Here is a 27,344-nt window from a genome sequence, read left to right on the forward strand (position 1 = left end):
CATTATACCAAGAAGCTACATTATTCTGATGAGCTGCTCTGCAACGTTATGATGCACAGGAGTGGGCAATAAACACAGATCTCCATCAACATATCAAATACCAGAAGTGACATTAGTCATCTTATCATGCACATGAAAATTCAGATATCAAAATATACCTTTGTGAATGATCTGATGTGCCTGCCTTCAGATGTAGTGGCATGCAACATATTACTGTTTGAATGACTCCTTGCTGCTTTGCGTGTGTTGGAGCTCTGTCCACTGCTCAGATGAGAGTCAAATGCTGCGGTCAATGATCAGAGTGATGAGTGTTTGGGGAAGTCTTCTATTCTTTTGGTGTCATTAGTTAATTGGTGATGACCAGCTAATCTGCATTTGCGTGAAGATCTTTCCCAAACACTTCTTTTTATTCACCACCAGTGTCTTTAAATAAAAATAAAGAATCAAACAATCTCCACTTTCGAAGCATCCTAATCACAAACTTAATTAGACACTGAGTGTCAGCCTTTTCCCACATTCAGTTGTCATGTTATGTTCTTCTCACAACATGTGACCTCCTGTCAACTGTGAAACGGGGCCTCAGGGCGAGGAGGAAGTATCATAAAGGGGCTGCCACTAAAAGTACAGGGATGACTGGAGGAGAGATGACTGAACATTACAATCGGTCGTAAGTGACTGAGAGCAAACTTAGTCATGCTTATCGAGAGGTTTCAGTATTAGGCTGCTTGACCGAAAGGATAAATACGTTTGATTACAACTTGTCAGGAACATGTTGAATGTTGAGGTGCTTTGTGATGGAGTAAACCGAAAATAAACAAAAGATTTTTTTTTTTTTTTTTTTACTTGGCTTGAAACACAAAATCCACATGCAGACTCAGATCTGTCCTCGCAGGGTGTATGAAACACGTGCATGTACAAAAACACCTATTTGAAGTGTCTGTATACTATGTGTGCCATTTAGTATTTGACAGAATATGTGCATGCGACCGACAGAGAGACCGAGAGGAGGAAGAGTGGAGCATTTTTTTGTTTGCTCATTGAAAAGGAAGGATGTGGTTTTTCTGAGGAAGCACTTGTCTTGCTTTGCTGACTGAATTCTTACATGTAGATTACTGTACCAGCAAAGTCATGTGAGCCCACACTCTGCTGAAGTACCAGCGTACTCCAAATATGAGGCCCATAATTACAGTGAAACTAATTATACTTACTTGATAGTCAGCACTTACTGTATACGGGAATGGCCCAACAATGAATGGGGAATTTTCACTATGCATCTTTATTGTATCCTCTTAATATGTTTAGTTTCCTTTATTAAACAATGATTTAAAATGCCATTTCTTAAAAAGTCACGAGTTTGAAGCGATTATTTTAGGCCCTAATAATTGGGGATTTAAAATGTAATAGTTTACAGACATTACAGAATGTGTTTCGCAATGCGTGCTGTTTGTTTACAACTTGAACTTGAGTAAATATTAGCTCTAACTGCAACAAGTGTTTATCTGAATTTGTCATCATATTAAGATTATGTTCAAAACAATTCAGAGTTTATTTAAGGTCAACATGCAACCTTAATTGATCAGATCAATGCATGTCTTGCTCGTAACCATGTTAAGGCAATGAAGCACTCATTAGGATAAATGAAATGAATGAGATGTAACATCTGATAGGGAGTCACCTGCAGACTTCTGGGCGGGCCTGTCCGCACGTGTAGCCAATGGGTGAGCGTGTTTTTGCCCGGAGACTTCTCACCGTACTCACGATTCCTTGAAACGGGTCTCGTGACTCAGCTCTTTCCCGTCTGAGTCCGCCCCCAGTCGCTCGTGCTGAGTCGAGAGGGGCAAGCGGTCGCTCTTCCCTCGATACAAAAAAAAGTAAATAAACATAGTTTTGTTGAATTAAATTAGAATTCATGTCTTGGTATGGACCCGGAGTGAAAGATATACCCCTCCGTGCGACAGTGGTGGTCCAGGTAAGTGGCGGTGAACGACCTCTGAGTGTCAGTCCGCGAGAAGTAGATCGCAGATAGAGCCGCTGTGGTGGGGGTTGTGTGGTCAGGAAAACCGAAACCAGCGAGTTAAGCAAGGAAACCCGTTAACATCTCGAGTAGATTTAGATCTCACGCACTTCAACGTTATCTATAAACACGCAAGTCGTTGAGTTTAGTAAGTTTTCAAGTGAATCGTTAAAGTCAAATCACTGCGACCGGGAAGTGAGGCGCGAGGCTGCCGAACAAGTGGCACTAAATATGCAAAAGTCGTTTTTTTTTTTAATTGGCTCGAGTCCAATTAATTCTATTTTCTCCACTAACTATTGTAGGCCTAGGTATTCAATAAAATAACCTGACGTTTGTTTTGTTTTTTAAATCCACTTCAATAACTCACAAAGGGTTATTTCTAGCAGAGGAGAATCTATGCATTTAAAAACAAATTAACATCTGCCTGTTTTCAAATGCGTTATATGATATGATATGATGACAAAATAAAATACAGTGGATTTGACTTTTGATCCAAATATGAATCGGCAGTGTTTTGCTTATCTCTTTGCATGTGGTTTTGGTTTATCTGATTATGTGTTGAGAAAACCACCTAAAACTGTTTTCATATTAACTATTTAAGTCGTCCCTTTATTGGTGTTCTTGACTAATAACACCTCAAACGCCTCAAATGAAATTTCCTTGACCACCTTCAGAGATGGATGACTCAAAACCTCAACAGGTACATCTAAAATCACCTGCTGGTTAGATACCATGCATGTGGAAAAACACATCTTTTTTTTTAGAAAACATTTAGGGAATATTTAGAGAAAAGGTGGCTATTCTTCTAAAATATGTCCTGAGTCATAGGCTCAGCTCTACATTGTCAGACTCAGTTAAACTTTAATCAGATATATGACCCAGGTTAACTGGTTTGTAATCATTTGTAATAATAATAATAATATATATATATATATATACAACAGTAAATGGGAATATGCACCACTATAGCACATTAAACACTGAAATTTAACGCCTTTGTTGTTATTGTGTGCCAACAATGGGCCCCGAGCAGGATTATCTGGACATGATTGTATTTAGGTCTATTTTTCAATACAAAGTTGCAAGAATAAACAGTCCATTAGCTTTGCACAAACACCATCAGTCAGTAACATGCCATGATAATCATGAAAGCATTGTGTTATGCACTACTGTCAAAGTACAGCTGAGCCTGATGAGAGTTAGTAACCTGCCGTGTTTGTGCACAACAAACTTTGACCCGTCAGTGACGCTAGATTAAAGGTGCATCATTAGTCGATGACTGTTTGTTAGGCTGCAACGATTAATTGATAAGATGTTAAAACTATTTGAGTATTTGTCAACTATTTTGATATCTTTTAAACGGTTTGAGATAAAATAAGAAAAAATAAAAGAAGTAAATATTGACTAATTCCATCTTCTTAAAAGGGAATATTTGCTGGTTTCTGTACTCCTATGAGAGTAAACAGAATATATTTTAGTTGTGGCCAAAACTAGACATTTGAGGACGTCTTCTTGGGCTTTGGAAAAAGTTGCTCAATATTTTAAACTAAATTTAATTAAGAAAAGGATTGACAGATTAATTAACAATGCAAACACTCGTTATTTGCAGCCCTAACTGTTTTTTAGATAATTTTTAGGTGCTTTTTAGATGCTTTAAAAAACAGGTTGCTGTCCCAGAGATGCCACCTCTGAGTCGGTTAGTCAACTAATCAGTTGTTTTGGTTTTACTCAATGAGTAGTGTGTGGGCCCAGAGCCTGTTGTCTGTCCATCATTCAGCAAAAGATGGACAAGACCTGTGAGTTATAGCACGACTACATTGGCTGTTAGAGGGGTTTTAACACTTGTTTTCCTTTCATGTCTCCTCAGATGGATTGAGCCAAACCTGTAAGATAATGGAGGGAGCTGGGCACAGGGGAAGATGGGACAAAACAAACCCTGTTGGCACAATACTCCTCCTCATGGTGAGAAAATCTTAAGTGACTCACTAAATACACAAACAACGGACACTGTGACGGACAAAAAGCTTTTCCATGTACATTCATTGTATGTTGTGTGTTGCAGTGCATGTTCATCCCCACTCTGACATTGTTAGAGCCTTCTGAGGAGCAGACGTGTCCACATGGGGACTATCCCACTGAAAAGGGAATTTGTTGCAACAGATGCTCTCCAGGTACGGTGTGGCCTTCAGCACAATGCACATGATTCAACGTTTTTATGTATCGCACAGGCAGACTTCTTCTTCTACTATCAAATCCATTCTGCAAAGTAACTGCGTTTACATGTGACGGTCATGTCTTCCAGGTTTTAAGCTTGTAGAAAAGTGTAATGCTACGGGTCAGAGAAGTACCTGCGCACCCTGTCCTGCTGGACAATACACAGACCAGATGAACTTCTTCCCCAACTGTCTAAGTTGCAGGCGCTGCAAAGGTACGGCGACATTACCTTCTCCTTCTGGTCAGTGTGGTGTTAGGTTATGGTTTGCTTTGTTCATGTTTTCAACTTTTCTGCAGCATCAAAACATGAAGTGGAGGTATCACCATGTAGAAGACCGCAAAACACAGTTTGTCGCTGTGAGGCCGGTTATTACAAGTCTAACATCGACTCGGAAACATACGAGTGTCGCAGATGTACACCATGTGGACAGGAAAAGGAAAAGGAAAAACAGACATGTGAGTCTTGACACCTGGCAATGTTATACTAAACCTTAGTTATCCCCATGCAAAATCATTTTCTTTATATGGCTCATCAAGTATTTCCTCAGTCTAGTTTAAATATAATGTTTCCTCTGCACAGGTACAGCAGAGAAAAACACTGTGTGTGAATGTACAGAGAACTACTACAGAGCCAAGGGCAAGTGTAAACCATGCAAGAAGTAAGTGTATATGTCTATAAGCATATATATATGAGTGTATATAAGGTTTTGTACAGTCATTGGCCCCATCCTGCTGTTTGGGATGGTTTTATTTAGAGTTGTTAATAGAGAAGTTGTTTTGTTGAATTGAAACTTGCGGCTCACTTCCGACTTTGTTAAATCTTTCCATTTGTCGGCAACAAAAGAGAGAAGTTACAACACAATGTAACTGGGTTACTGAGGTTTAAACATTTATTAAACATGTGCCTAATGGTTCAATGTAATGCCTCGCAGGCTTCTATTTCACCCAATGTATGCCTGGTTCACTGAGAAATGACCCCTAAGATATCCCGTTGTGGTCCTACGGTATATTGCTAAAATATCTTTTAAACATTTTCCTGGTTAAACAAAAACAAAACGGCTCACAAAGGCATTTAAAAAGGTAAATATTAGTGAACTGTAAAAGGGGCAGCCTTGAAACTCTCATCAGGCTTGTCCCTTCAAAGTAGGTGGACAGACAAAGATATTTCTCTCTGTTAAAAGAGGAAATGGAACTATAATCGTTAGCTACACTTTTTGCTTTACCTTTCTTTCAACTGGTACCAGTTGAGTATTAACTGTGAAACCATATTTACAGTGTTAACATTCAACTGTTTGAACTCTGGCTGGTGGTGAAGGCCTGTCTGTGTTCGTGGAAATCACTTCCTCTAAAGATATGCTACTTCCTCCTTCATGTTGTAAAATGTCCTCTCTTTTCTTCACAGTTGTACCGCTGAGTGCAAAACTCACTGCTCATACCCCCATTCTCTGAATACAATAGGTGAGCACTTGTGACAGGGATTTGATTATCTGACCAGCTTTTAGGAAGAGTTAATGCACTGGCACTATGAATTATACAAGATCTGGTATTCTGTGTTTTCTATGATGTTAAATGAACTACAGCTGCAATGTAGTGATGTTGGTACCCAGGTGTTGAACAGCTGTCTGACATGAACACACGCTCACTGTGTCTTATGGACCAACCAGATGGTTTTATCTTTTAAATCACGTCTACATTTTATATTCATTATTAAAGTCTCTCAAATATTTGAGGGCAATTAATCATACACGTCCTGTTTTAGCCAAATCATAAAAGCAAATACCTTTTGAATTAAGTATATTTTTTGTGCATAATAGTGTGCAAATATGTGCTCACACACGTATGTGTGCGTGTGTGTGTGTATATGGAAGAGAACATTTGTTATAGAGAAAGTACACACATGCACAACTTTGCATAACAGACACTTCTTTGTGCAGTTTCAGTCGGCACCTTCAGACCTGTAACACTACAGCTAGCTACTGTAGCTAGGAAGCTAATTCTATCAATATCGGCAAATGTGTCAGTTTTAGCAGAAACGTAATTTAACTCGAATCATTTTCAACTTCTCAGTCCAGTCAGCCTTGTTGTCGAGCACTTCTATTTATAGATGTGGGTTCTTTTGTTTTGTTTCATAACAGCAGAATGTAGTTCAGTCTGAACACATGATCTGCTTTTTTAACGTGTATCCATCTTCATGTCTTCTTCCCTATGTGCCCCTTTTGGATCCTTATGCAGCTCCTAAAATTGATGAATATCTTATCAACATAATTGCTGGAGTTGTAGTTGTTACTGTGGTCTCATTAATGCTCGTGGTTCTCATCACCCACGTGGCCACAAAACGGTCTACGAAGAAGAAGTTGCTGAAACTCACCACCCAACCATCGGACGTCTCCCCAGACTCATGCGAGGTACACCGACCTAACAGTCTATGAGCAATCACAGTAATCATGATGACAAATACATCAATGCACAGATAGTTTAGCGGTATCCTTGCAGGCCTGGTTGACTGGTCTTAAAGTAAAATCCAGAGTTCTTTTTGTCTGAGACCGAGACTCGTTTGAGTAAACTTGGTTGATTCCGAGGCAATACTGACCCTCAAAAAGTGTTCTTGTGACAGCTCTCAAGACTAAGACCAATTTGAGTACAACAACAACGGCGGCTACTTGTTCTCTGCTGGATGTGTGTTTACAGCCTGTCACTTTTTATTCTGTCCTCGTCTCATAGCAAGTCCTGGTTCACAGTGAGGAACCTTCAGAGAACATGAGTGTTCGAGCTGTTCCCCAAAGTCATGTGAGTGAACAGGAGCCGTCCAATCTGCCCGACTGTGTCCCCCTGGAAATCAGGAGTGAGTGTATTTTATACTTTACATAGCAGCAGCACATGGTCCTGTACAATAGGATACTATTGTACTAACTCGTATCTCCCCCCCTCAACACCCCTCTCTCTTCTCCTTCCCTCCTGCAGTCCCTGACCTGATCTACACTGTGCTGGATCTGGTTCCCGTACCGCAGGTGAAGCGGCTGGTGCGATCTCTCGGTGTGATGGATACAGAGATCGAACAAGCCGAGACGGATCACCGATCCTGCCGCGAGGCTAACTACCAGATGCTGAGGGTGTGGGCTGAGAGAGGGCCACGTGCTGGTGGAGGAGGTCTAGGTAGAATGCTGCACCGGCCCTTGTTGCACGAGTTGTTGGACAAACTGAGAATGATACACCTGGGACAAGCAGCCGAGGAGCTGGAGACAAAGTACGGCATTCAGTAATTCTGCAACGTGTGCCAAGCAAAGAGCTTATGAGACCAAGTATTGTTCCCTGTAGAGACTCACTCACGGGCGGCCTCAAAGCGTACAAACTGACACCGTGCTACCACCAACAGTTTTATTTCACAGAAACCAACACAGCACTCTACCTCTCCAATCAACTCGCCGAGAAGACGGGATCAAACTACTGAGAGCGACGGATCAAACGATTCCCAGAGTGACAGTCGCAGATAAATTCAGCTTACAAATTGACAGAAGAACTTTTAGCCATGTTGTGTTTTTTAAAGGAACGATAAGACGACTGGGAACCATCTTATTGGCTTTGCTGTGCAGAGTTCGATGAGAAGATTGATACCACTCTCATTTCTGTAAATATGAAACTATAACTAGCAGCTGGGGAGCTTAACTTCGCCTGGCTTTGTCCAAAGGAACAACATCTGGCGACCAACACCGTCAAAGCTCACCTATTGGTGGTTTTGGTCTTATTTGTTTAATCTGAAGTGGGTATATTCTGTAACACTGGACTATTTCTTGTCCGGGATACAGCAACTTCCTGCAGTTTCTGCTGGTTGCCTGGCAACCGCTCATCTGGCTTAACTCACCCCCAGAAAAATAAAGTGTTTCCCTCAAAACTTCAAACTATTATTTTATGACGTTCATCACTGTACATAGTTGCATGCTGGAACTTTTTCTTGTCTGGGGTCAGTGAGTTATAGAGGTGTAGGTGTCTTTGGAAATGTGGGGGAAATAAAAGGTCTTTTATGATTTCATTTTGGACTGAACATTGCAAACATGTTGTTTTCTGTTTTCTGCTAAATCAAACTGATAAAGTCTGTGCCATAAGTTTACCGAGTAATGTTTTAATAGTAGTTCCTTATTACATTGTTGAAACGGTTCAAGTCTTGCAAAGATTGAATGGGAACAATTACAAAACCAGGGAAGTTGGTAGTTCCTGTAGGCCAGAGCCCTGCCACTCCACACAGGCTCTTACAGACACATTTGCATACCTTTAAGCCCCATCATACAAGCATTATTCATAACTGTTAGAGAAAACAGAACACGCCTTGTCTCAGTCTGCTTTATCAGTCAACTTTGCCAATACCTGTCTCAGCCTGCAGATTCAGATATGAATCCACCGCACAGAGAAAGACTGAGGACGTGTTATTCCACTGCACTTTTATCCTGTATGAAACTGTATAAACAGAACCATTTAGTATATAACATGTATTGTGTTGATATCTGGACCTTAAATAAATGTATCTTTGTACCGCTAACTGTGTATCTGAATTGTGCCATTTTGAGAGTGAATGTTTGTGGTTATAGAACCAGTGTGAAAGCATGTTAATGAGGATGTAATTGTGTGTTTCAGGCATACAGCCAATCAACATTCCAGCTTGAAGCTTTAAATATCTGATCTCATTTTTAACTGCTATATATTCAAATGCCTTTTATTTTACCTGGCGTAACCTTCTTTTTTCTTCTTCTCTTTTCTTCCTTCCCTGTAGCTACATTCTTTTTCGCTTGTCCACTTCCCCACAACTCACCTCTTCTTCCACTGCACAGCTTTCCATTTTACTGCGCTATCAAACAAAAACCACCCACCAACTGCTGCTTTTAAGACCTCTGTCCCCCTCCTTAAAATGAGTTCCTCCTGTTGGCTGACAGTGAACAATACGCCTGATTGACATGAAACAACAGTAGATCATCCTTAAAGCAATCGTGCACCACCTTCGCTCCACTGAGCACTTCCGACCTGCGACACGACAGCCAGCCCTGAGTACGGATGTGTCGGCTGCAGAATCCAGTCGTTCCCGTCCGGCCAGTTGCAGGTCAAAGGAAGAGAGGGAGGGGCCGCTCCAGGCTGAGAGAGAGTCAATAGAAACCAAAGATGACTGTCTGAAAGAAAATGGATCCAACCAAGCCCAGGTACAGTCTTACCGTTTTAGTTAATTATAATCCAAATCTGGTTGTGTGAGACAGTGAGTGCCTCACAATATTAATGAGCATCAATTTACTTGGACATGTTCACTGCAGGAAATCACTTTCACCTTGGAGCTGCTGTGTTGATCCACGGATTGTACTTTTGGCTCTTGTTTTGTTTTCACTGAGGCTATTAAACCAGGAAGCCTGCTTTCACGGATTTATTATTAATCTTTGAATACGTCGTATAATTGCAAACATAATCTACTTTAATCTTGATTGTGTTACTGCGGGATACAGACAGGGATTGTTAACAGGTATGCCACTGATGAATGTTTGACAGTATCGCCTTAGTGCAGTTAACCTGTCTGCAGTGTGTCTGCTTGTGTGAGAGCGTTTGCTTTGAGACCAACTTCTAATACCTGGATCATTATGATTATGAATACCAGTTACAGCAGTCGTCCCTCTCTGCACTCGCACATCATTGTTAAGCAGCATCAGTGTATTACAATGGGCACGTCTCTATTTGCTACATCAGTAATTGGTGAAATAATTCATTCAGATACAGTAGTAGACACTCTTTGCTGTAACCTTCGTCTGCAGCGGCACATTGTGCACATTGTGATGATGTCTGATCAGACGGGTCCTGGATCTACACGCCGACCTGCCTGGCTGTGTAACTTGAGCTGCAGCCGTGTGACACTGCTGGTGTCCTCTTAAATGAGCATCGCTGTCAGTAAGATGCAACAGTATCTCACACACGTCTGTGTCTTTGACAGCCTGGTTACCTGCTGTGAGTCCACATCACTATGACATGAAGGAAGACAGAGATAATTGCTTTCTTTGGCCCTAAACTCTTGAATAGTTTCCCTCTTACTATTAGAGCATCAAATTCACTGAAATTGTAATAATATATTGTCAAGACTCTCTTATATTTCCTCTCCTTTCTTAACAGATACTTCTACTTTGTTGCTCTTGTGTTTGTCACTCTTGTTTGTTTGACACGTTAATGGTTTTATTGTGACATACTTTGTAAGTTGTGTTATTTAATAGTGCTATTTAATATATTATAATAATAATAATAATAATATATAATTTTGCGCACAAAGATGAAAATACCCTACCGATGCAATATTATCAAGCAATTGAACATCTAAAGGTTTCATTGTTTTAGTTGCATTTGCTGATATAGAAGTCATGTTTGAATGCCTTAATAACCACGTTCCTCGTGTGCTCAGTGGAGAACTGCAAAGTTCACGTCTGTAAATCTTTATTTGTCTTTTTCTGTTCGGGGATCAACATATGGAGCTCAAGCTGAACCATCACAGGGATCATTCTGAACTCAAGTTGAAGCAGTTTTTAAAGAGTGGCCATCATGGAGTCATGAATGATCTGGTGGACAATTCAGTGTTTGTTTACCTAGAATGTATAATGCTTTAACCCCGTAAAGAAAGTCTAAGTAACCCTTTAAAATAATAACTAACCACACAATGTTCTTCCATTGAGTCGTCCACTGTATGCCTTTCTTGCAAAGCCTTTGATGGTAACAAACTGTTCTCCTCTGTGCCCTAACACGCCTTATTTTGGCATTTAATAACCCTGTGTGTTTATCCTCAGCCTTTCCTCAAAGGCCCAGCATGTAGCCGGTGGGGGGAATGTATCACTGATGGGAGAGCCATCGGCCCCACAGCGAGACAGTGTGGACGGGGAGAGGCAGAAGGACACAGATTCAGATGTTGACGGGACGACAGCAGCTGCAGAGATCAACCATCACCACAAGGGGTCAGCAGACAAACACAAGTTCAATACGTTTGGCTATCAGGCAAGTGCAATGGGATGGAGTGTGAGGGCAGAGGCAGCCTGCTGCACAGACATCACCAGTAACTCATTTACTCAAGTTCAATTCTGAATTACAGCTTTGAGCTAATTGTATTTTACTTGTGTTTTTTTCTTTAATGGATGGATGGAGGGTTTCCTTTTATGCTTTACACATCTACTTTATACATCTACATTATACATCTACTTCACTTTTCATATAAGGAAGTGTGGCACTTTTACAGCACTTCCTTTATCTTATCTCTTACTGATGCGCCTTAATCTCTCTGGTTTCAATATACACTCAAAAATAGTTTTTAAAACAGTAATTAAAAACAGGTCAAAGAATTATGTGCACCGTTTTTTTTTTCTCAGTTCTGTCTCTAGCCATTAATGTCTATATAAGATTAAGGGTTTTGCAGATTAAACAGCGAAAAACTCAAAACAAAAATGATGCTTACAAATTAATGCATCAGTGATTAAATTAGTGATTACAAATATGATACTATGAAAGGGGCCATTTGGCACAACAAGTATTTTTACCAGAGTAAGATTTGCAGGGCGTTTACTTCACATTAAGTATTATGTGTCCAAGTGCTTAAAATAAGTATGAAATTCAGAGTAAATGTGTGTCAGTGTCACTGAGCTCACATCATGGATACAGATGCATATAGTCCAGATTCGTCTCTTGCTCACTTTCTTATCTTATCTTATAATTGTGTGTTGAAATAATTTTGTACATGCACAACCTTAAAAATGGTATTTCCCCTCTCCAGAAGCGGACAAAGCAGAAGATCGTGACTTACTTAGCAACAGTGAATAAAGGCCCGTCTGCAGTAGCCAAACCCAGAGCTGCACTGAGGCAGGTCCTGTTCAGCCAGGGAGGCTCTGAGAAGAACCCGGCGTCTGAGGTATCATGTCTCCTGCTCATCCCACTGCATGGTGACATGCTTAGACACAGATTAAGAATTACTCTAATTGTAACACTCAAACAACCAAAATAAAACAACTGCAGCACATATAGTTCTGCTCCGTTGGCATAACTTGAAATGTAACGTCTTACTGCAAATATTCACAATAACTGTTAAGCATCACTTCTAAAGAATTTCTGACTCATTATTTCATAATTTTTTTTCCTCCCTGACTATTTTTCCCCCCTATCCTCTACCTTCTGATTGTTGTCCTCCCTGTCTTGAACAACCCCCCAGGAGCGATGTCAGCTGGGTATGTTGAAGCAGGATCTGGAGACCTTTGCTGTCCCGCTCAATCTTAAGTGGAGGTGGAAGGAGGAAAGTCAGGGAACTACACTGGAGAAGAACTGGACGGATATCGTGGACTCTCATTCAGTACGTAACACATTACTCAACAACATTTTGAGCTTCTCTCAATGTGAACAAATCCCATGAAAAGACCAACACCGACAAGGAGTTGATCCTACTAACAACTGATACGTGCAGTTTATTCCTCTGTGCCATAGAGCTCCAGTGTTGTGCAAGGCTCTAAAAACACATTAATGAGCAACACCATTTTACTGGCTGACATATTCCTTCATCAACACGGACACTGTAGTCTATTTAAGTCGATCACACAAGATCCATCCTGTTGCTGTAAATACTGCATCAAATCCACAGCTGGAAATTGTCCACAACAAATGCAACATAAACTCCTGTTTGAGTAGCATTTGCAGTGTCCAGCTGTTACATTATTGTGCATTTAAAAAAAATGCAAAATACAAGTACATTTGTAATCACCTGTTTTTAAAGATGTATGTCTATTATATGAATGAGTAGGCCTTAGAGATCCATACAAGCGGGCGAAGTGGGAAATAACTGAGATATTATCTTTGTTCTCTTCATTGGATTTGTGGGCAATGAGAAATATGTGGACTTGTCATTACCTTGTAATTCTCCTGATCTTACTGTCAAATACCTGCTCAGTATGTACATTTGACACATTCTTGAAGCATCTGTACGAATCATCTTTCTTCCTCTGACTTGTTTGAATGACCAGACGATGTCTAGGATTCAGAGACACCAACAAGAGGCGCTGTGGGAGTTCGTCCACACCGAGCTCACCTACATCAACAAACTAATTATCATCACAGACGTAATGTGTCGCCCTTTACCTGCTGTCACAGTGTCATTGAAATGAAGTCTTTCTATTAACATACAGTGTGTCAGAGCTGAAAAGGGATTTTCCACAGGATGTTTACCAAAGCTGTGTCTCCTTCTCACAGTTGGTTATTGCAGCCCTTGTCAACCTGCACCAGCATGGATTTCTCCTGGAGGTCAGTCTGCAGAGCACACAGCCTCATCTAAACTGTAAACACACGCGATCTGCAGGCCTATATTCCACTGTTCTGCATGCCTCTGACATACATTGATCGTCACAACGAGAACATCTGCTCTTGCTGACACAGAGTACAACACACGAGTGGAAAATGTAGAACAACAACAGATTTCCATTGAGAAGACGGAAAAATATGACAAAGCAGGGGAGTTTAACGCTCTGATGTTTTATTTGTCTTTCCTTCCTCCTGTTGACAGGTGACCCCTGAACTGCTTTTCTTTGACCTTCCGTCCATCCTCACCGCACACCAGCTGTTCTGGCAGGAAGTGATTTATCCCATGTTAGAAGAAGTCCGGAGGACAGGCCAGCCCTTTGACCCCATGGCGTTAGAGGCTGGTTGCCTGCAGGTGAGAACTCACTGTTTGCAAGATGCATGACAAACACATTTAGTGGTGTGTTTCTGCCTGTCAGTAGTATATTTACTCAAATAGTTTACCTACAGACGGTATTGTGTTGAGGTATTTAGGCTCTCTCTACTACTTTTCACAAATAAATATTGAACTTTTCAAATGACCAGTTATGTTGTTCAGGTAAATTATAAAATGATCCAACAGCACGTAAAATAGTTCAAACATAGCGACAACATGAATAAATGACTAGTTAAAGGAGTATTATGCATATTCAAACAAGGTCTGGTATCAAGGATGAAGTAATCATTTTCATTCTCTCCATTATATAAGTATCATACACTTCAACACAAGGTATTTCTCGGGCCATTTCTTCGTTAAACATGCCTTTCAAGCCACCAGTAGCGTTCCCAGTACGTATTCAGGTTTCTCCAGCTCCCTCTGGTACATCGGCTCAAAACTAAAAATCCTGTTTGTGGATGTTATGGATAAACTCAGTTTCTCTGTTTTCACATAATCTCCCACAAACATGCTGATCTGAATATACTTAAGAGAGTGCTCCACCAGTTAAGCATTGCACTCCTACAACATTGTCAGACCGTTTTTATAATAAAATAAAAATCAATGAACCAGAGATATGTTTTCTTTTTTATTCCGTGCATTTTTCTTTCCTCTGCATGCATTACCCACAATGCAACTCGATTGTGGATAGTTTTGTCGAAGGTACGGGTGTGGTGTTGCAGTTGGTGGAGTTACTCTTTAAAGTCTACATGGGATGAAAAATGCATTCATCCTCGATCATTTTATGCACCAATTTAACTATGCAAAAATAAATTGCAATAAACATCGAAACCTTTCTTCCTGGAAAAAAAAACATAAAGTGTGCTTACGTAAGCTAGTACCAACCAATTTCAACCATCATTGACATCCATCCATCCGTCAATCAGCAACAAGAGAGGATTGTGGGGAGCAACAGTCCTCTGTCTCCTTATCAGCTATATTCTAAGACAGCCCACTTTTTAGCGGCCCAATCAAATGCTAAGGATTTTATTTAAATGCATCACAGTACAGAAAGATGCTGTAACTTCCATTTCACTGGGACTTTAAATAGAACATGTAATGGATTTCTTTATTTATTCATTGTCATTAATCTTCCTTTTCTTTTTGTCCGCAGTTCCACGAGCGCTTTTCCTCCTATCAGCATTACTGTTGGGAGGAGGAAAATAATCTGGAGTTCACACGCAGGCAGATGGAGGGCAACCCACATTTCCTCACTTATGTTCAGGTACAGGAAGCAGCAGACAGCAAATACGATCAACATGCGCACATAAAAAACAACCTCAGACGGCCTGACTTACTCTCCCACACAAACCCCATTATTGCCACTGAGTGCGCTTGAATGGAATTAAATGTAATGACTTACTGTATATTGTTAACGATGACACTTTGTGGTCTGTGATGTTTTCATAACCCTGTGGGCGACCGGTCATAATCAGATGGGCAACCCCTTGTCAAGCAAACATTTTCTCTAAATGATTCAGACTTAACATCCCCTGAAAGTATTTTTTGTTCACAATGTGAAGAACATTTATGGGAATCGTGACTGTAAGACAAGTGTGTCCTGCAGCAGATACACATAATAGCAATGCAATTAGCAATGCTAACTTGTGTACGACTGCAAATGTGTTTATTCAACATACAGTATTGTTTCACTTATGTCATACCATCACACTTGTCAACCTGAGTGAGAGATAATATTATTTTGTTTAACAGTTAAAGAGACATTTGACCAGGAAATGGTACTTGGTGGGCGTTAAAGGGTCTGCTCATTCGAATCAAACAAAAAACACATCTCACCTAACTCTTCATTTGTCAAGGCTTTGAGTTATCAGTCTCCTGCCACTACTCCAATACTGTAGAGCTGAATAGAAAAACAATATTATTTAGGGTAATCCACAGTAAATTAATTGAAAACGTTTTCAATCAAAACTGCTGAAAACTCTCCACAGTATGGATTATAGCGTAACTAGGACATTACCTGTGGAAAGATGAGTTGATATTGATTTTTTAAGTCTAACCTTCAAATAGCTTTGAGAAGCACAAACAATATAGGTTTGAAAAAAATATATGTATGATGCTTTTGGGTGAACTAACCCTTTAAATACACTTCCGTAATGTATTAAAGGCACTATGTGATAACAAAAAAAAACAGTTTAAATCTGAATCACTGACTTGTGGGCAATGCTCTTCTGTTCTGGTCCTGTCCAGTGGGTGGAGACTCACCCCCAGTGTGAGCGGATGCGGCTCGGGGACATGCAGGCCAAACCCCATCAGAGGATCACAAAGTATCCTCTGCTTCTCATGGCCGTGCTGAAAACCACCCAGGATCCTAATGTACAGCACACACTCAGAGGCATGGTACTAACTGCTTCTTGTTCAACATTTTTCCCTAACTGTATCTCTAGAGTTATAGCCACAAACCCCATTTCAAAGGTCATCTTATCTTAAAATGAAGGTTTTAGGTATGAGAATGCAGCTTGACGATGATGTCAATATGGAGGAGAATGGCTGCTATCTTTGGTAACATTTTTCAATTTTAAACACTACATTTGAACCCAAATGGGACATGGGTTGAGAAGAATTCCACTGTAATATATTCCATACCTTGGGTAAAATGTTCTTGCTAAAATGTTTAACATCTTCCTCCTTAAATTAAGGAATGAAATAGGCACAACGTATTGTGTTTTCTGCAGAGCAACAAAACTCCCACCAACCACCTTCTTCTTTCTCCTCTCCAGTTATCCAGTGTAAACAGTTTTTTGGAGAGCATCAATGACCACCTGAAGCTCCAAGATGAGCAACTCGCTCTCAATATTTCTGCTCAGAGGGTGGAGGGATACGAAGTGGAGTGCATAAATGAAGATATTGACACGGTAAAATAGTCTTTAAAGACCGTTTCCTTTCTCTAACAATACTGAACATTATAGATTTCTGCCAAAATAAACTGATATTCCCTCTAATATCTTGTGCAACTGACAGCATGTCCGAGAGATTTGTCAGTTTGACCTAACGTGCCCCATCAGAGGAGTGGGTCCTGAAGTCGTACGCAAGCTTCTGCTGGAGGAGAACCTGAAGATTCGGGAGAGAAAAGACAGCAAGGTGAGCAGAGCCAATGTGCTTACTGTTAATCCTGCCTGTCTCGGCCAGGTCACCCTCGAAAAAGAGATTTTAAATCTCAATGGGACTCACCTGGTTAAATAAAGGTTTAAAAAAAAAAAATCCAGTGTATCTCTTGTCGCCGCTCTTTTGACTTTCTCATGTTTCCTCACGCATGGTACGGTGCAGCTCGAGGTAGTGGCTCTACTTTTCTCAGATGTCCTTCTAATGACCAAAGTCCAGAAGAAAGGAGAGCGGCTGAAGGTAGTTCGACCTCCTCTGGCCCTCGACAGAACTTATTGCATCGCACTGAAAGATGGCTGTGAGTAACACTTTTTTATGTAACAAAAAGACAGCTGGATTCTGTATAAATATATTATAGATCCCATTATCATTCCTCTTTCTCCTATCTCAGGTTCATTTGTTCTCGTGGAGGTAGGCGAGCTTCGGAGTGCTATAAATGTCTACATATTTGCAGCCAGTACCTCAGGGAGCTGCTCTAAATGGGTCTCCACCATCCACCAGGCAAAGGTAAAAATGTACATCTCTGACCAAATCTTTTAAAATGATAGAAGTCCAATTTAACTTGCTGCCACGCGAGCAGCGTCTAAGGGCAGCTCTGTTTAGTCACTTTGGTCCAGACAAAAGTCAGCAACTATTGGATGGATGTTCACAGGCATCCATGGTTAGTAGAATATAATTCTGAAATACTTTGGTGGTCCCCTGACTTTTCCTCTCGCACCACCAGGGGTTCACATTTCTGATTTTGAGTGAAATGTCTGTACAACTGTTATGTTAAGGTGAACATTATACCTGCTAAACATCAGCAATCATAGCATTATGTTAGCATACTGATGTTAGCATTTAGCTCTGTGTCTAAGAGCCACTGGCATGGCTGAGTTTTAGTCTTGTTTTATGAAACAGAATTACAAATAACATACTTATTTTTACTTATAATTTTCTATATTATGTTGTCAGGAAACACTGTGGACCCAGAGACAGACTGAGAGTAACAGACAACTGGAAAATTGGAAAATCCGGCAGCTGGATGCCAAACCTCTCACAGAAGCCAAGATGGATGATATGGAGACCGAAGAACAGCCTCTTACGCAATCAAGACAAGAGACTTTTGTGGATGAACATATTATCCCCCAATCAATAAATGGGATGTTGGCGTCTAAAGAAGCAGAGGAACAGCATCAACCTCCAGATGCTGAAACCACGACAAATCCTGCTTTAACTTGTTGGCACTCCCAGCCCAATGTGAATAACCGTACACTAGTGCATGAGGCTGGTTGGCAAAAAGCAGTCAATGGATATGAATGGATAGAAATGGAAGCGAGAGGAGACAACATCAGGGTCCACAGAGAGGAAGAAGAGAAAAGGGGGCAAAGAGTGTGGAACCACAGGGCACAATCTGCCCCAAATCTGGATACTTTCCGTCATGGTATAGCAGCTGAGCCATTACAATACAATACTGCTGGGCCACAGGCTGTCTTATATCCAGATATTGACTATCCAACGGAAGAAGAAAGTACTATACACCTTCCTGACCAACCAGATATGTTCAGGGAGGAGTCTGAATTGTTAGGACAAGCACAAGAGGAAGAAATATCAACCAATAGGGACTCAGATTCTCAGTCTGTGAACCAGGACTCCAGGAGAAATTCTGACAGCAGCCAGTCTGGAGACATGCAGACATCTCCAGAGTCTTGGGGTTGCTCCAAAAATTTGAAGTCACCCGGTTTACGCAGGAGGAGGCCAAACAATACCCAGCAGAGCCCCTCTTCTCAGATATCTCATCAGTTCTTCCAGGACTCAGGACAGACAAACAGCCTTTCTTTCTCCAACCCAAATAGCCCCGTGAAAAGAAACTCTCTTCCATCTGGGTCAGAGTCACACCGGGTGCTAAAGCTGGGCTCCCTGAAGCATAACCAAGGGATGTTTTTGAACATGCATGATAGACTCTCTCCAGACCCCCAAACATTGTCTGAATCTGAGCTTCCTGATCCTAACGTCAATAACAGAGTGAAACCCCGAAGGAGGGCCTCTATTCCTAACATCATCAATGAAGGAGGCCATGGACTTGGCCTGCACACCAGTAGTCTGTACACGTTTCCCCAAGCAGAGGATGCACCTTTCCCAAAATCAAACAGAGACCACTCAGCTCTGGAGAGTCTTTTGGAAAGAGCCAAAGAGAGGGATGTATTGAAAAGAGACAGAAAAGTGAAAATGGCCAATTTGAGTTCAAGGAATCCTCCTTCCCCCTCGTTTTCCACCACACCTTCACCATCGCCCATGGATGGAGACAGAGAAACAGGGTGGGAGGAGGAGGTGGAGCTGATAAGACACCGAGCCCTCACAGTGAGTAAAGGATGGAAGGAGCAGCTGGTGGACGGAGATGACGATGACAAGAGCAACAGGTTAGTTTGACATTGTCTTTTACGTTCACATGTTTTTTTTGTTTTGACAATATTAACATATTGTTGGGGTAATGTATGGATTCCATTTTGAATCATGAAGGGAAAAGTTTCCTTTGCACAGTAAAAAGCAAAAGACACAACTTAGCCCAGACACAACAAATGACATATAAACGATGTACAATACAAAACAAAAACACAAACTATCACATTTCCGAGAAAGAATTACAGTCGTTGAGTCAGTCGAGCCAACCAAGCAATAAATATAATTTATCAATTAATACATATAAATTCATCCAAACAATGATGCACCTCCTGGAAGAACCAACTAAAGCTTTAGAAGAATGTCAAAAATGCCTCCGGTATCAAAGAAAACATGCACTTCATTCATAAAATTGGCATGTGACTTAATTAAGAATGGCAAATATTGTTATCTTTACAATTAGTAGTCTCAATGTTTGTACCACAGAACAGGCATATATCTGGACGGCATAGAACAAGTAGAGCCTCGAAAGCCACTGTTTATTTTTACTTGCACCTTCCAGTTCAGGGCACAGGTTGTGCAGCTATGGAGCAGTTTCCCTGGGGCTTGTGTTTATTCATTGTCTTGCTTGCTCAAGGACACTTCAGTAGGGTGGATGCTTTCTGACAAAAGCCCAGGTCCTCTTCTTTTAAAGTCAAACAAGTTTTTCTTTAAAGTCACATTTAGTAGGCATGTCCTCTTAATACTTTGTTCTGTGTTGTTTACATTTAATTGTAATTTAATTAAATGTATGTTTAAAATGGTCAAATCTTTACTATTTCAATCAGTTTTCAGTGTTGAGTCGGCTGGAAATGTTCTGCTGGTTTTGGGGTATTTTTTCGACTTTTTCCATTTTTCTTTTACAAATGGAAAGTCTTCAGAATTTAGTTCATGCAGTTATAATAATAAAATGACAATGCATTATCCCCTTTTGAGTCAGTGTGGCAACTCTTGAAGGAAGTGTTTACCTGAACACATGCATATCCAGTAGTAGGGAAAGTACATGCACAGTTAATGTTGTAAAATAATTCATTTTGACCTTCTGTTTCCATCTCTCACCTTCTTTAGTGTTTTCTTCACTGACGGAGTAAATGTGGACTGGACGGGCTGGTGCTTAGATGATGAAGTCCTGGATGTTTTACAGCCTGGAGATGAAGGGTTTCTGGAGGACATCCCCGGATCTTTGGCCTCCTGGGATATCCCCGGACTTTCAGAGCAAGACGACAGGGAGTATAGTCAGGTGTAGTTTTGAAGCTACACATCAGAGTCCTGCCCTCACTGAGCGGATCCAAAACGATACTGCCAATGAAAAAGCAACTGTTATGCTGAATATAAAATTCAGTCTGTGAATGTGAACTACAGAGGGCCAAATTAACACGGACCGTAGGCTTCATTTTTGTGGTGATGTCCAAAAGACAAAAAACAATCATCTTTCCAGCAGTTTGGCAACATTCCAGTTTTCCATGATGTTAGATCGATCTTTCATTCTCCTGTCCAGAGTGAATTTTTTTAATGTAAATATAATTCAACAGGATTTTTATACATAACCGTATACAACATTTACATCAGTAATATTTTCCCATTTCATTTACCTGTAAATTACAGATTGTATATAATAATAATAATAATAATAATATAATAAAGAATTCACCAGATGTATTTCCATTAAATGTACTTTATTTGTAAAACATTGTATTCTCAATATGTTTACATAGAAACAAATCACATACAGTAGATAATTGAAAACATACAAGATAACAAGACACAAATAACAAGATAATACACAACATTTCAAATTCAACAATACCACTACAATGTTTGCTCTGAAAATACAGTATTTACAATTATTGTGCAAACAGAAGTCTCCCAAAATATTGCAAAGATGAAGAAGATAGATCTCACTTCAGTTTAGATGCCTCTGCTTTAATGTCTTTAGTTTTTCACTTGTTTTCTTTCTCTCTCCTCCCGCTCATTTGAGACGGTATGAACAATTGTCTCCAGTGCAGGGTACTGAAAGATCCTCTTCCTCTGTGGAAAAAGAGACGCAAAGTGTCATTTTTTGGCATTTTTTAATACTTAATTTCCATATTATATGAGAAGTCGTTTAATACGATTTCTTGCAAGCAAAATTCTGGAATAAAGTGACATCTCGAAACAGAGACACGCATTTCAAGGTGAAAATTCATGGGGAAAATGAAATGTTAGTTACACAAAAATGCTTTCCTCCTCGTTGTTTTGAACAGTGGTACGTTTCAGAAGATATTTACCCGTCGGTGGTTCTTGTACATCTGAGCCAAGATCAACAGCAGGACAAGGAGGAGAAAGCTGAGACCAACCATGGCAGCAGTGTTATGTGAGACACCCAAAGATGTTTGTCCACTTAGACCACCTGTGGAAAAGACAATGTAAAAAAAAAATCAGATAAAGGCACAATATGATATTATTGCATGGGCATCAATGTAGGAATATTTTGAGTATATTAATTTCCCACAACACAAACAGAAAACGTATACTTACTCATCAGTTGAATGTGGTATGTTATATTTCCCAAAATGCCGTCTCTCCCGTAGAAACGACATGCCCATTCGCCCTGGTTCTCCTTGGACACTCTGCTTATACTCACAGACTTCCCTTTCTGGAGGGACCCAACTGATCGGGTGCCATTGAGGTCATAGACCACATGAACCCACTCATAGTCGGTGACCTCGCTCGTGTCTGTCAGTTGGCAGGTCAGCGTTGCAGAGCCTGTGTCCTTTGACGGGATGCTGCTGTGAACTGAGAGAAAAACAAGACAATGTAGTGTTGGTGGCAAAAAGAAAGATTCTGTGGATTAAACTTAAACTGAACCCAAGCAAGCTTACTTTTGGCAACGACAAGCTGCATATTTCGAGTCAACCGTTGTCCTGCTATGCTGCCAGAGCATCTGTACCTGCCCTCATCCTCCAACCCGACTTCTTTCAAACTGGCAGATTGATCAGAGGGGTGCTGAGAGAACGATGACGAGAACGAGGTAGGAAGGCGACCAGGAGCAGGTTTAAAAAGAAACCCGGGTTTCAGTTTTTCCCAGACAGGATTAGAGGGGATCAAACTAGGGGAGAACACACAGGGGAGTGTGACTGCAGATCCCACAGCAGCATACACTTTAGTATCGTCTTTGGATGGGTGGATGACACCTGTGAGAGAAAAGAGAGGGAGGGAGAGGTTAAGAGAAAAAAGGTAAACCAAACTTAATTTCCTGAAGATAATAATCCCTTTTGCTCAGATTCTTACCCTTCACAGCCAGAGCTGCCGAAGCTCGCCCCTCTTTGCCCTTGTAGTCCACCACACAGGTCCAGTTTCCAGTCAGTCTTGCGGTTGCCTTTTCCCTCACAACATTTTCAGTGGTACCCCTGTTTGCGGCGATTCCAGCCTGAGGCACAAATGGGCTGTTGTTCAATGTCCACCGCACAGTGGCTCCGTGAGGCCAAGGAGTCACTTTACAGCTGATCCAAACGCCGATCCCAAAAACGGGAACCGAGGAAGAGATGGACACTGTGAAGGATGCAGACATGGATGAGATTATTGACATATATTACAGCTAATTTATGACAGATCTAACGAGTCGTGAGTTTTATTTGTGTGAAGTTTATAATGATTTGTTTATAAATGATAGCAGCTAAAAATCTTCAAATTGGTGGAATTACTATCTTGGCATGCTACATTGGAGAACACATCTGGGTTTCTTACCCTCAGTGACTCTGAGCGTGACCACTTTTACAACGACCTGGTCTCCATGCTCCACCCTGCAAGAGTAAACTCCTCCATCCCCCTCCCTGACATTGTTGATTTGCAGGCTGAAATCGCCTTTTTCAAACCGGGAGTTGGGGCATCTAACGCGTTGAAACCAGCTATAGCCCCAGTACTGCAGACCATTCCTTTCCTTTCTCCAAACAGTGCTGTGGACGGAAGGTGTCACAAACAATCCAGAGTCATCAGCATGTAGCTGCAACTGTGGAGTTGAAGGAGGGAGGCAATGTGTGGGATCTGTGGTTGTTTCTAGCTGGACAGATGAATCAAAACGGGGAAAAGAATGTAGACAAGTGGAGGCAGCAAACGAAACGTTGTGTCTTACCCTTTGTTGGCTTTACTCCAGAGGATGGTGGGGATAAATGGGTACAGCGGGCTACATTTACAGGGGAGCACAGCCCGAGAGCCGGCTTCAGCAAAAACCTCAGTTTCCTCACAATGAGCCGCTGCAGAAGAAACAACAGGATATTCACTTTAGAAAGAAAATGTGCAAAACAAATAGATGCATCTCATGGAGATGTTTATACCAAAGGTGACAAACATCAGGGTAAAAAAAGTATATATTTACCTGTCAAAAGAAAGGTGATCATCACAAAGATGAAATAGTCCAACGGCATCTTTATGTTGGTTTGATTTTTATTTATTTGTTTCAACGTTTCCACAAATGTCCCTGTAATCTCTATCCCCTTCTTGAATCTCTATTTGCTCTCTTTTCAAATCGCAAACGTCTTTCTTTGCTAAGTGTGCTCTCCGATGTGTTTTTGTGAGGTATTTATATGAACCTGTAGGTGCCAAAAGGAGGCGGAGTATTTGGTAGTTGCTCTGCTGATCATGTGACTTCAGCTACAAGCCCGGCTTTGATGCGTCTGTCTTTGTCAGCCTGGAAACTGACAAGATGTAAACAGGGAGACCCACTTCCTCCCACGGATTCTCTCTACTTCTTTCCGTTTCTTTCTTCACATCAAATAAATTGTGTAACGATATGTAACATTATTCAATTTGAAAGCCGAAGCTTACACACGACACAAGCACAGTATCGGATAGTTTGTGCATACTGTATTTGTCCCTTAAAAATAGTGCTGAGCTTGAAATATGCTGTCAAATACTTTACAATTATTCTCCACACATGCAATGAATGTTACTTGTTTACGAATCCCTTCAGTTGTTGCTTTGAAACCGAAATGGCAAAACCGCAAACGCCAAACCACCCTGTCACCTCTCCTTCGTCACTGCCAGTCAGAACCACCGCTTAACGCACAGTTCTCCTCCCAACCATCATCATCATCATCAACAGGTTTATGAGAACGTGGCCATTCAGTTATATGGTATCATCTTCCGATGAATATTCGTGAAAGTGAATCATCGCCTCCACGCTCGGTTCTGTTTTTCCTTTCCGTCAATTCCTGTCGCTGCAGTAGAAACAGACCTACACTGCCAGTCAAATGTGTGTTTGATAGCCGACATTTTAGCCTCTTTCATTTAATGCAGTTAATTGTTAATATTTAAAGAATGGAAAAATAAAGGTAGAAGTAGCTCAGGCTGTGTTTTTAATATGTATTGCCATAAATAATATGTATTTATCCCCGATTGAAAAAACTTAACTTTATCATTTATAAGGAGTACATAAACATTTGATGAACTGTTTATAACTCACTAATATAGCTCCAATCAGATATTATCGATACATTTATCAACAATGATAATTGTTGATAAGTGCCATAAGTGCTGGTATACAGTACAAACAAACATTGAATAAAGTGTAAAAACAGTTGTTACAATTTAAAATATTTCTACATGGGAGAAGTTATAATTGTTGATTATTACATTAGTACATAAAAGTATCCACATATAAGCTGATAACTACATTAGTGTTTTTTTAAAATAGTTTATTAAATGTTTATATACTGCAAATAAATGCTAAATACGGTTGATCACTGTAGTATACTTAACCTGTATAATACATGAGTACATTCCTGTATTGTATACACCTGTGTTCTGTATTAATAAAGCTCTTTAGATATAGACATTTAAAAGATATAGACCTTAAAAAGACACTAATGACGGAAATAATAAGGTAAGGAGGTAAAAGAAGAAGGTAAAAAAAGATGTAAAAAGAATTTGATATATCACAACTACTTTTTGCGGAAACTTAACAAAAACTATTATAAAAAAGGTATGTAGAACGCATATCTAGACACATTGAGGTTTGGACTGTCACGGAGATGGATAGATATGCCAGAGAATATGTGGGTGAAACCACAGAGCTGTTTTTCTTCATCTTGAGATATTTTCCGTGGTAACAGCCATGTGACTGCTGGGTGAGTGATACGATGATATGTATGTCTTACATCTTGTCATTTCATCCACCCAGAACCTCCTCCTCACCCCAAACGAATGTGATTCAATGTATTTTTTGTTACTGCTGTGGCATTAGTTTGGTTTTTTCTCACAATAAGAATGTGGGGTCAATTGTGTGTCACTCATTGTGAGGTGGTCTCTCCTACAGCCGATGTTTACTCACCTCACTGTATCTGAATATGAGGTGAAGGCACTTTGAAGGAAAATGCCCCTCACATGGAAACAAGCTTTGAGCATGAGGGAATGCAGATGATTTGGGGATTTCTTGATGAGTTAGAGAAAGTTGATGACCGCACACTACATCCTTCAAGTCTGTAAGTCATAAGAGGGAAAATCATTTATTTAGATCAAACATTTTGATATTCATGACCTGACTAGCTGCTCACGGTGGTCCATTAACCTCATTACATGCTTTAAGAGACGGCCGATGTGAGCAGCCGAGCTGCTGATAACAGCGCAGCGGCTCCAGTAACGTGAGCTCGGGTCTCTAACTAACGTCACGTAACATAACCGATCATTTAAACAAAACGGTGATGTTATAAGGTACCTTGTTTTTCAATACCTACATTAAAAAGTGTCAATATAAATCAAATCAAATATTAATTTCTCGGCTGCATTTAAAGGAGACAAATTCTGCATTTCACAGACATACACATATGAGATTGTAGAGATATATACATTGTGTACAAAAACAAAATATATATGGATATACATATACTTGTATATATATTGTGTTTATAAATATATATATATTTCATATATATATATATATAGTTATGTAGATACACATAACGTTAATTGTTTGTGTTTATAATTATATATATATATTTATATATATCTATTATATATATTTATATAGATACACATATAATTGTATATGTATCGTTTTTATAAATAACAAATTGGTCCAGTTAAATTCAATTTAAATATAAAGTTATAAATCTTAACCCTCAGTCAAACTGATTTACTTGTGAACAAATAATACGATTAGATATGTAATTTATTCATCCCCAGGGGGGAAACTATGAGACCAGAGATTGCTTGTTAGATCCTCCAAAACCGAATTATTATTATGTGTAATCGCTACGGAGACATCGGAGCCAGCGGATCATTTAAAAGAGTCCTGCCGAGATCAGGCTTCTCTTGGCGTGCAACATGAGCGCTGACCCCCGGTGCTGCGAGGCTCACTGAACCCAAGAGCCGGACCTCAAATCTCCGTAATCGTTGACGCATATCCTTAAATCGGCTGAATCTCGACAAACCAACACCAGATTTGATGCTAACACAACTAACTTCTCGCCCGAAAACATCCTTACATTACATTCCGTTACTCAACAACGGTAGTATTTAGAAAATGTCTACTTTCTAATGTGAATTTTCTCCTCCGCCATTTTCCCCTGTCGCTGGTGCAAAATGCATTCTGGGAAAATGCCTGTCTCAAGAACGCACACGTCATCTCTGACGCAGCCCGTGTAAAATGGGCGTGTCCAGTCGCAGACCCGGAACGCAACGTCATAGATTTGTGATCAAAGGCAAAGTCAGTCCAGAAACTCTATAACCCAGATCCTTTTGGCTGTATTCTACAAGCAGGTAAACAAAAGTGTTTGAGGACTTTTAAGAGACAGCAAGAACGCAGAAGAACAAAATAAATACAAATGTCTCTAAATTATTTACACGCTACTCCAC

The 27,344-nt window shown here is 40.4% G+C and overlaps 3 protein-coding genes and 1 long non-coding RNA gene across 8 annotated transcripts; 2 read left to right on the forward strand and 2 right to left on the reverse strand.

Moving 5' to 3' along the window:
* The first annotated feature begins 1,779 nt into the window (after positions 1–1,779).
* On the forward strand, positions 1,780–8,759 carry tnfrsf1a (tumor necrosis factor receptor superfamily, member 1a). The gene is made up of 10 exons (XM_034553842.1): positions 1,780–1,969; positions 3,882–3,976; positions 4,077–4,185; positions 4,317–4,442; positions 4,526–4,684; positions 4,809–4,887; positions 5,631–5,686; positions 6,461–6,633; positions 6,950–7,070; positions 7,190–8,759. Exons 2-10 carry the CDS (start codon positions 3,908–3,910, stop codon positions 7,486–7,488), a joined length of 1,191 nt encoding a protein of 396 aa, XP_034409733.1. The 5' UTR covers positions 1,780–1,969; positions 3,882–3,907; the 3' UTR covers positions 7,489–8,759.
* Positions 8,760–9,220: 461 nt separating this feature from the next.
* Positions 9,221–21,202, forward strand: plekhg6 (pleckstrin homology domain containing, family G (with RhoGef domain) member 6). Of its 2 annotated transcripts, XM_034553739.1 has the most exons (15): positions 9,221–9,411; positions 11,023–11,227; positions 11,997–12,131; positions 12,429–12,566; positions 13,231–13,326; positions 13,457–13,507; positions 13,767–13,916; positions 15,091–15,201; positions 16,185–16,334; positions 16,715–16,849; positions 16,956–17,075; positions 17,262–17,394; positions 17,488–17,603; positions 18,051–19,495; positions 20,583–21,202. In XM_034553739.1, the coding sequence occupies exons 1-15, from the start codon at positions 9,392–9,394 to the stop codon at positions 20,758–20,760; spliced, it is 3,183 nt and encodes a 1,060-aa protein (XP_034409630.1). In that variant the 5' UTR covers positions 9,221–9,391; the 3' UTR covers positions 20,761–21,202. The 2 variants fall into 2 exon arrangements, with proteins under 2 accessions (XP_034409630.1, XP_034409631.1); XM_034553740.1 differs by lacking the exon at positions 13,231–13,326.
* Positions 13,813–16,258, reverse strand: LOC117745506. The gene is made up of 4 exons (XR_004611239.1): positions 16,149–16,258; positions 15,774–15,837; positions 15,340–15,388; positions 13,813–13,910 (listed from the first exon to the last, which is right to left on the reverse strand). It is a non-coding gene; the product is annotated as an uncharacterized LOC117745506 (long non-coding RNA).
* LOC117745460 (lymphocyte activation gene 3 protein-like) lies at positions 21,178–27,122 on the reverse strand. 4 transcript variants are annotated; one of them, XR_004611235.1, is made up of 9 exons: positions 26,975–27,082; positions 25,822–25,970; positions 23,626–23,746; positions 23,241–23,449; positions 22,785–23,045; positions 22,376–22,687; positions 22,032–22,289; positions 21,782–21,903; positions 21,178–21,542 (listed from the first exon to the last, which is right to left on the reverse strand). XR_004611235.1 is itself a non-coding variant. In XM_034553825.1 (9 exons), the coding sequence occupies exons 2-9, from the start codon at positions 23,915–23,917 to the stop codon at positions 21,447–21,449; spliced, it is 1,428 nt and encodes a 475-aa protein (XP_034409716.1). In that variant the 5' UTR covers positions 23,918–25,970; positions 27,021–27,122; the 3' UTR covers positions 21,267–21,446. The 4 variants fall into 4 exon arrangements, 3 of the variants coding, with proteins under 3 accessions (XP_034409716.1, XP_034409714.1, XP_034409715.1); XM_034553825.1 differs by having other exon boundaries at positions 21,267–21,542; positions 23,869–25,970; positions 27,021–27,122; XM_034553823.1 differs by having other exon boundaries at positions 21,267–21,542; positions 23,869–25,970; positions 26,826–27,091.
* Between the last annotated feature and the right edge of the window lie 222 nt (positions 27,123–27,344).

This window comes from Cyclopterus lumpus, chromosome 16, assembly GCF_009769545.1.
Source record: "Cyclopterus lumpus isolate fCycLum1 chromosome 16, fCycLum1.pri, whole genome shotgun sequence".
Classification (NCBI taxonomy): domain Eukaryota; kingdom Metazoa; phylum Chordata; class Actinopteri; order Perciformes; family Cyclopteridae; genus Cyclopterus; species Cyclopterus lumpus.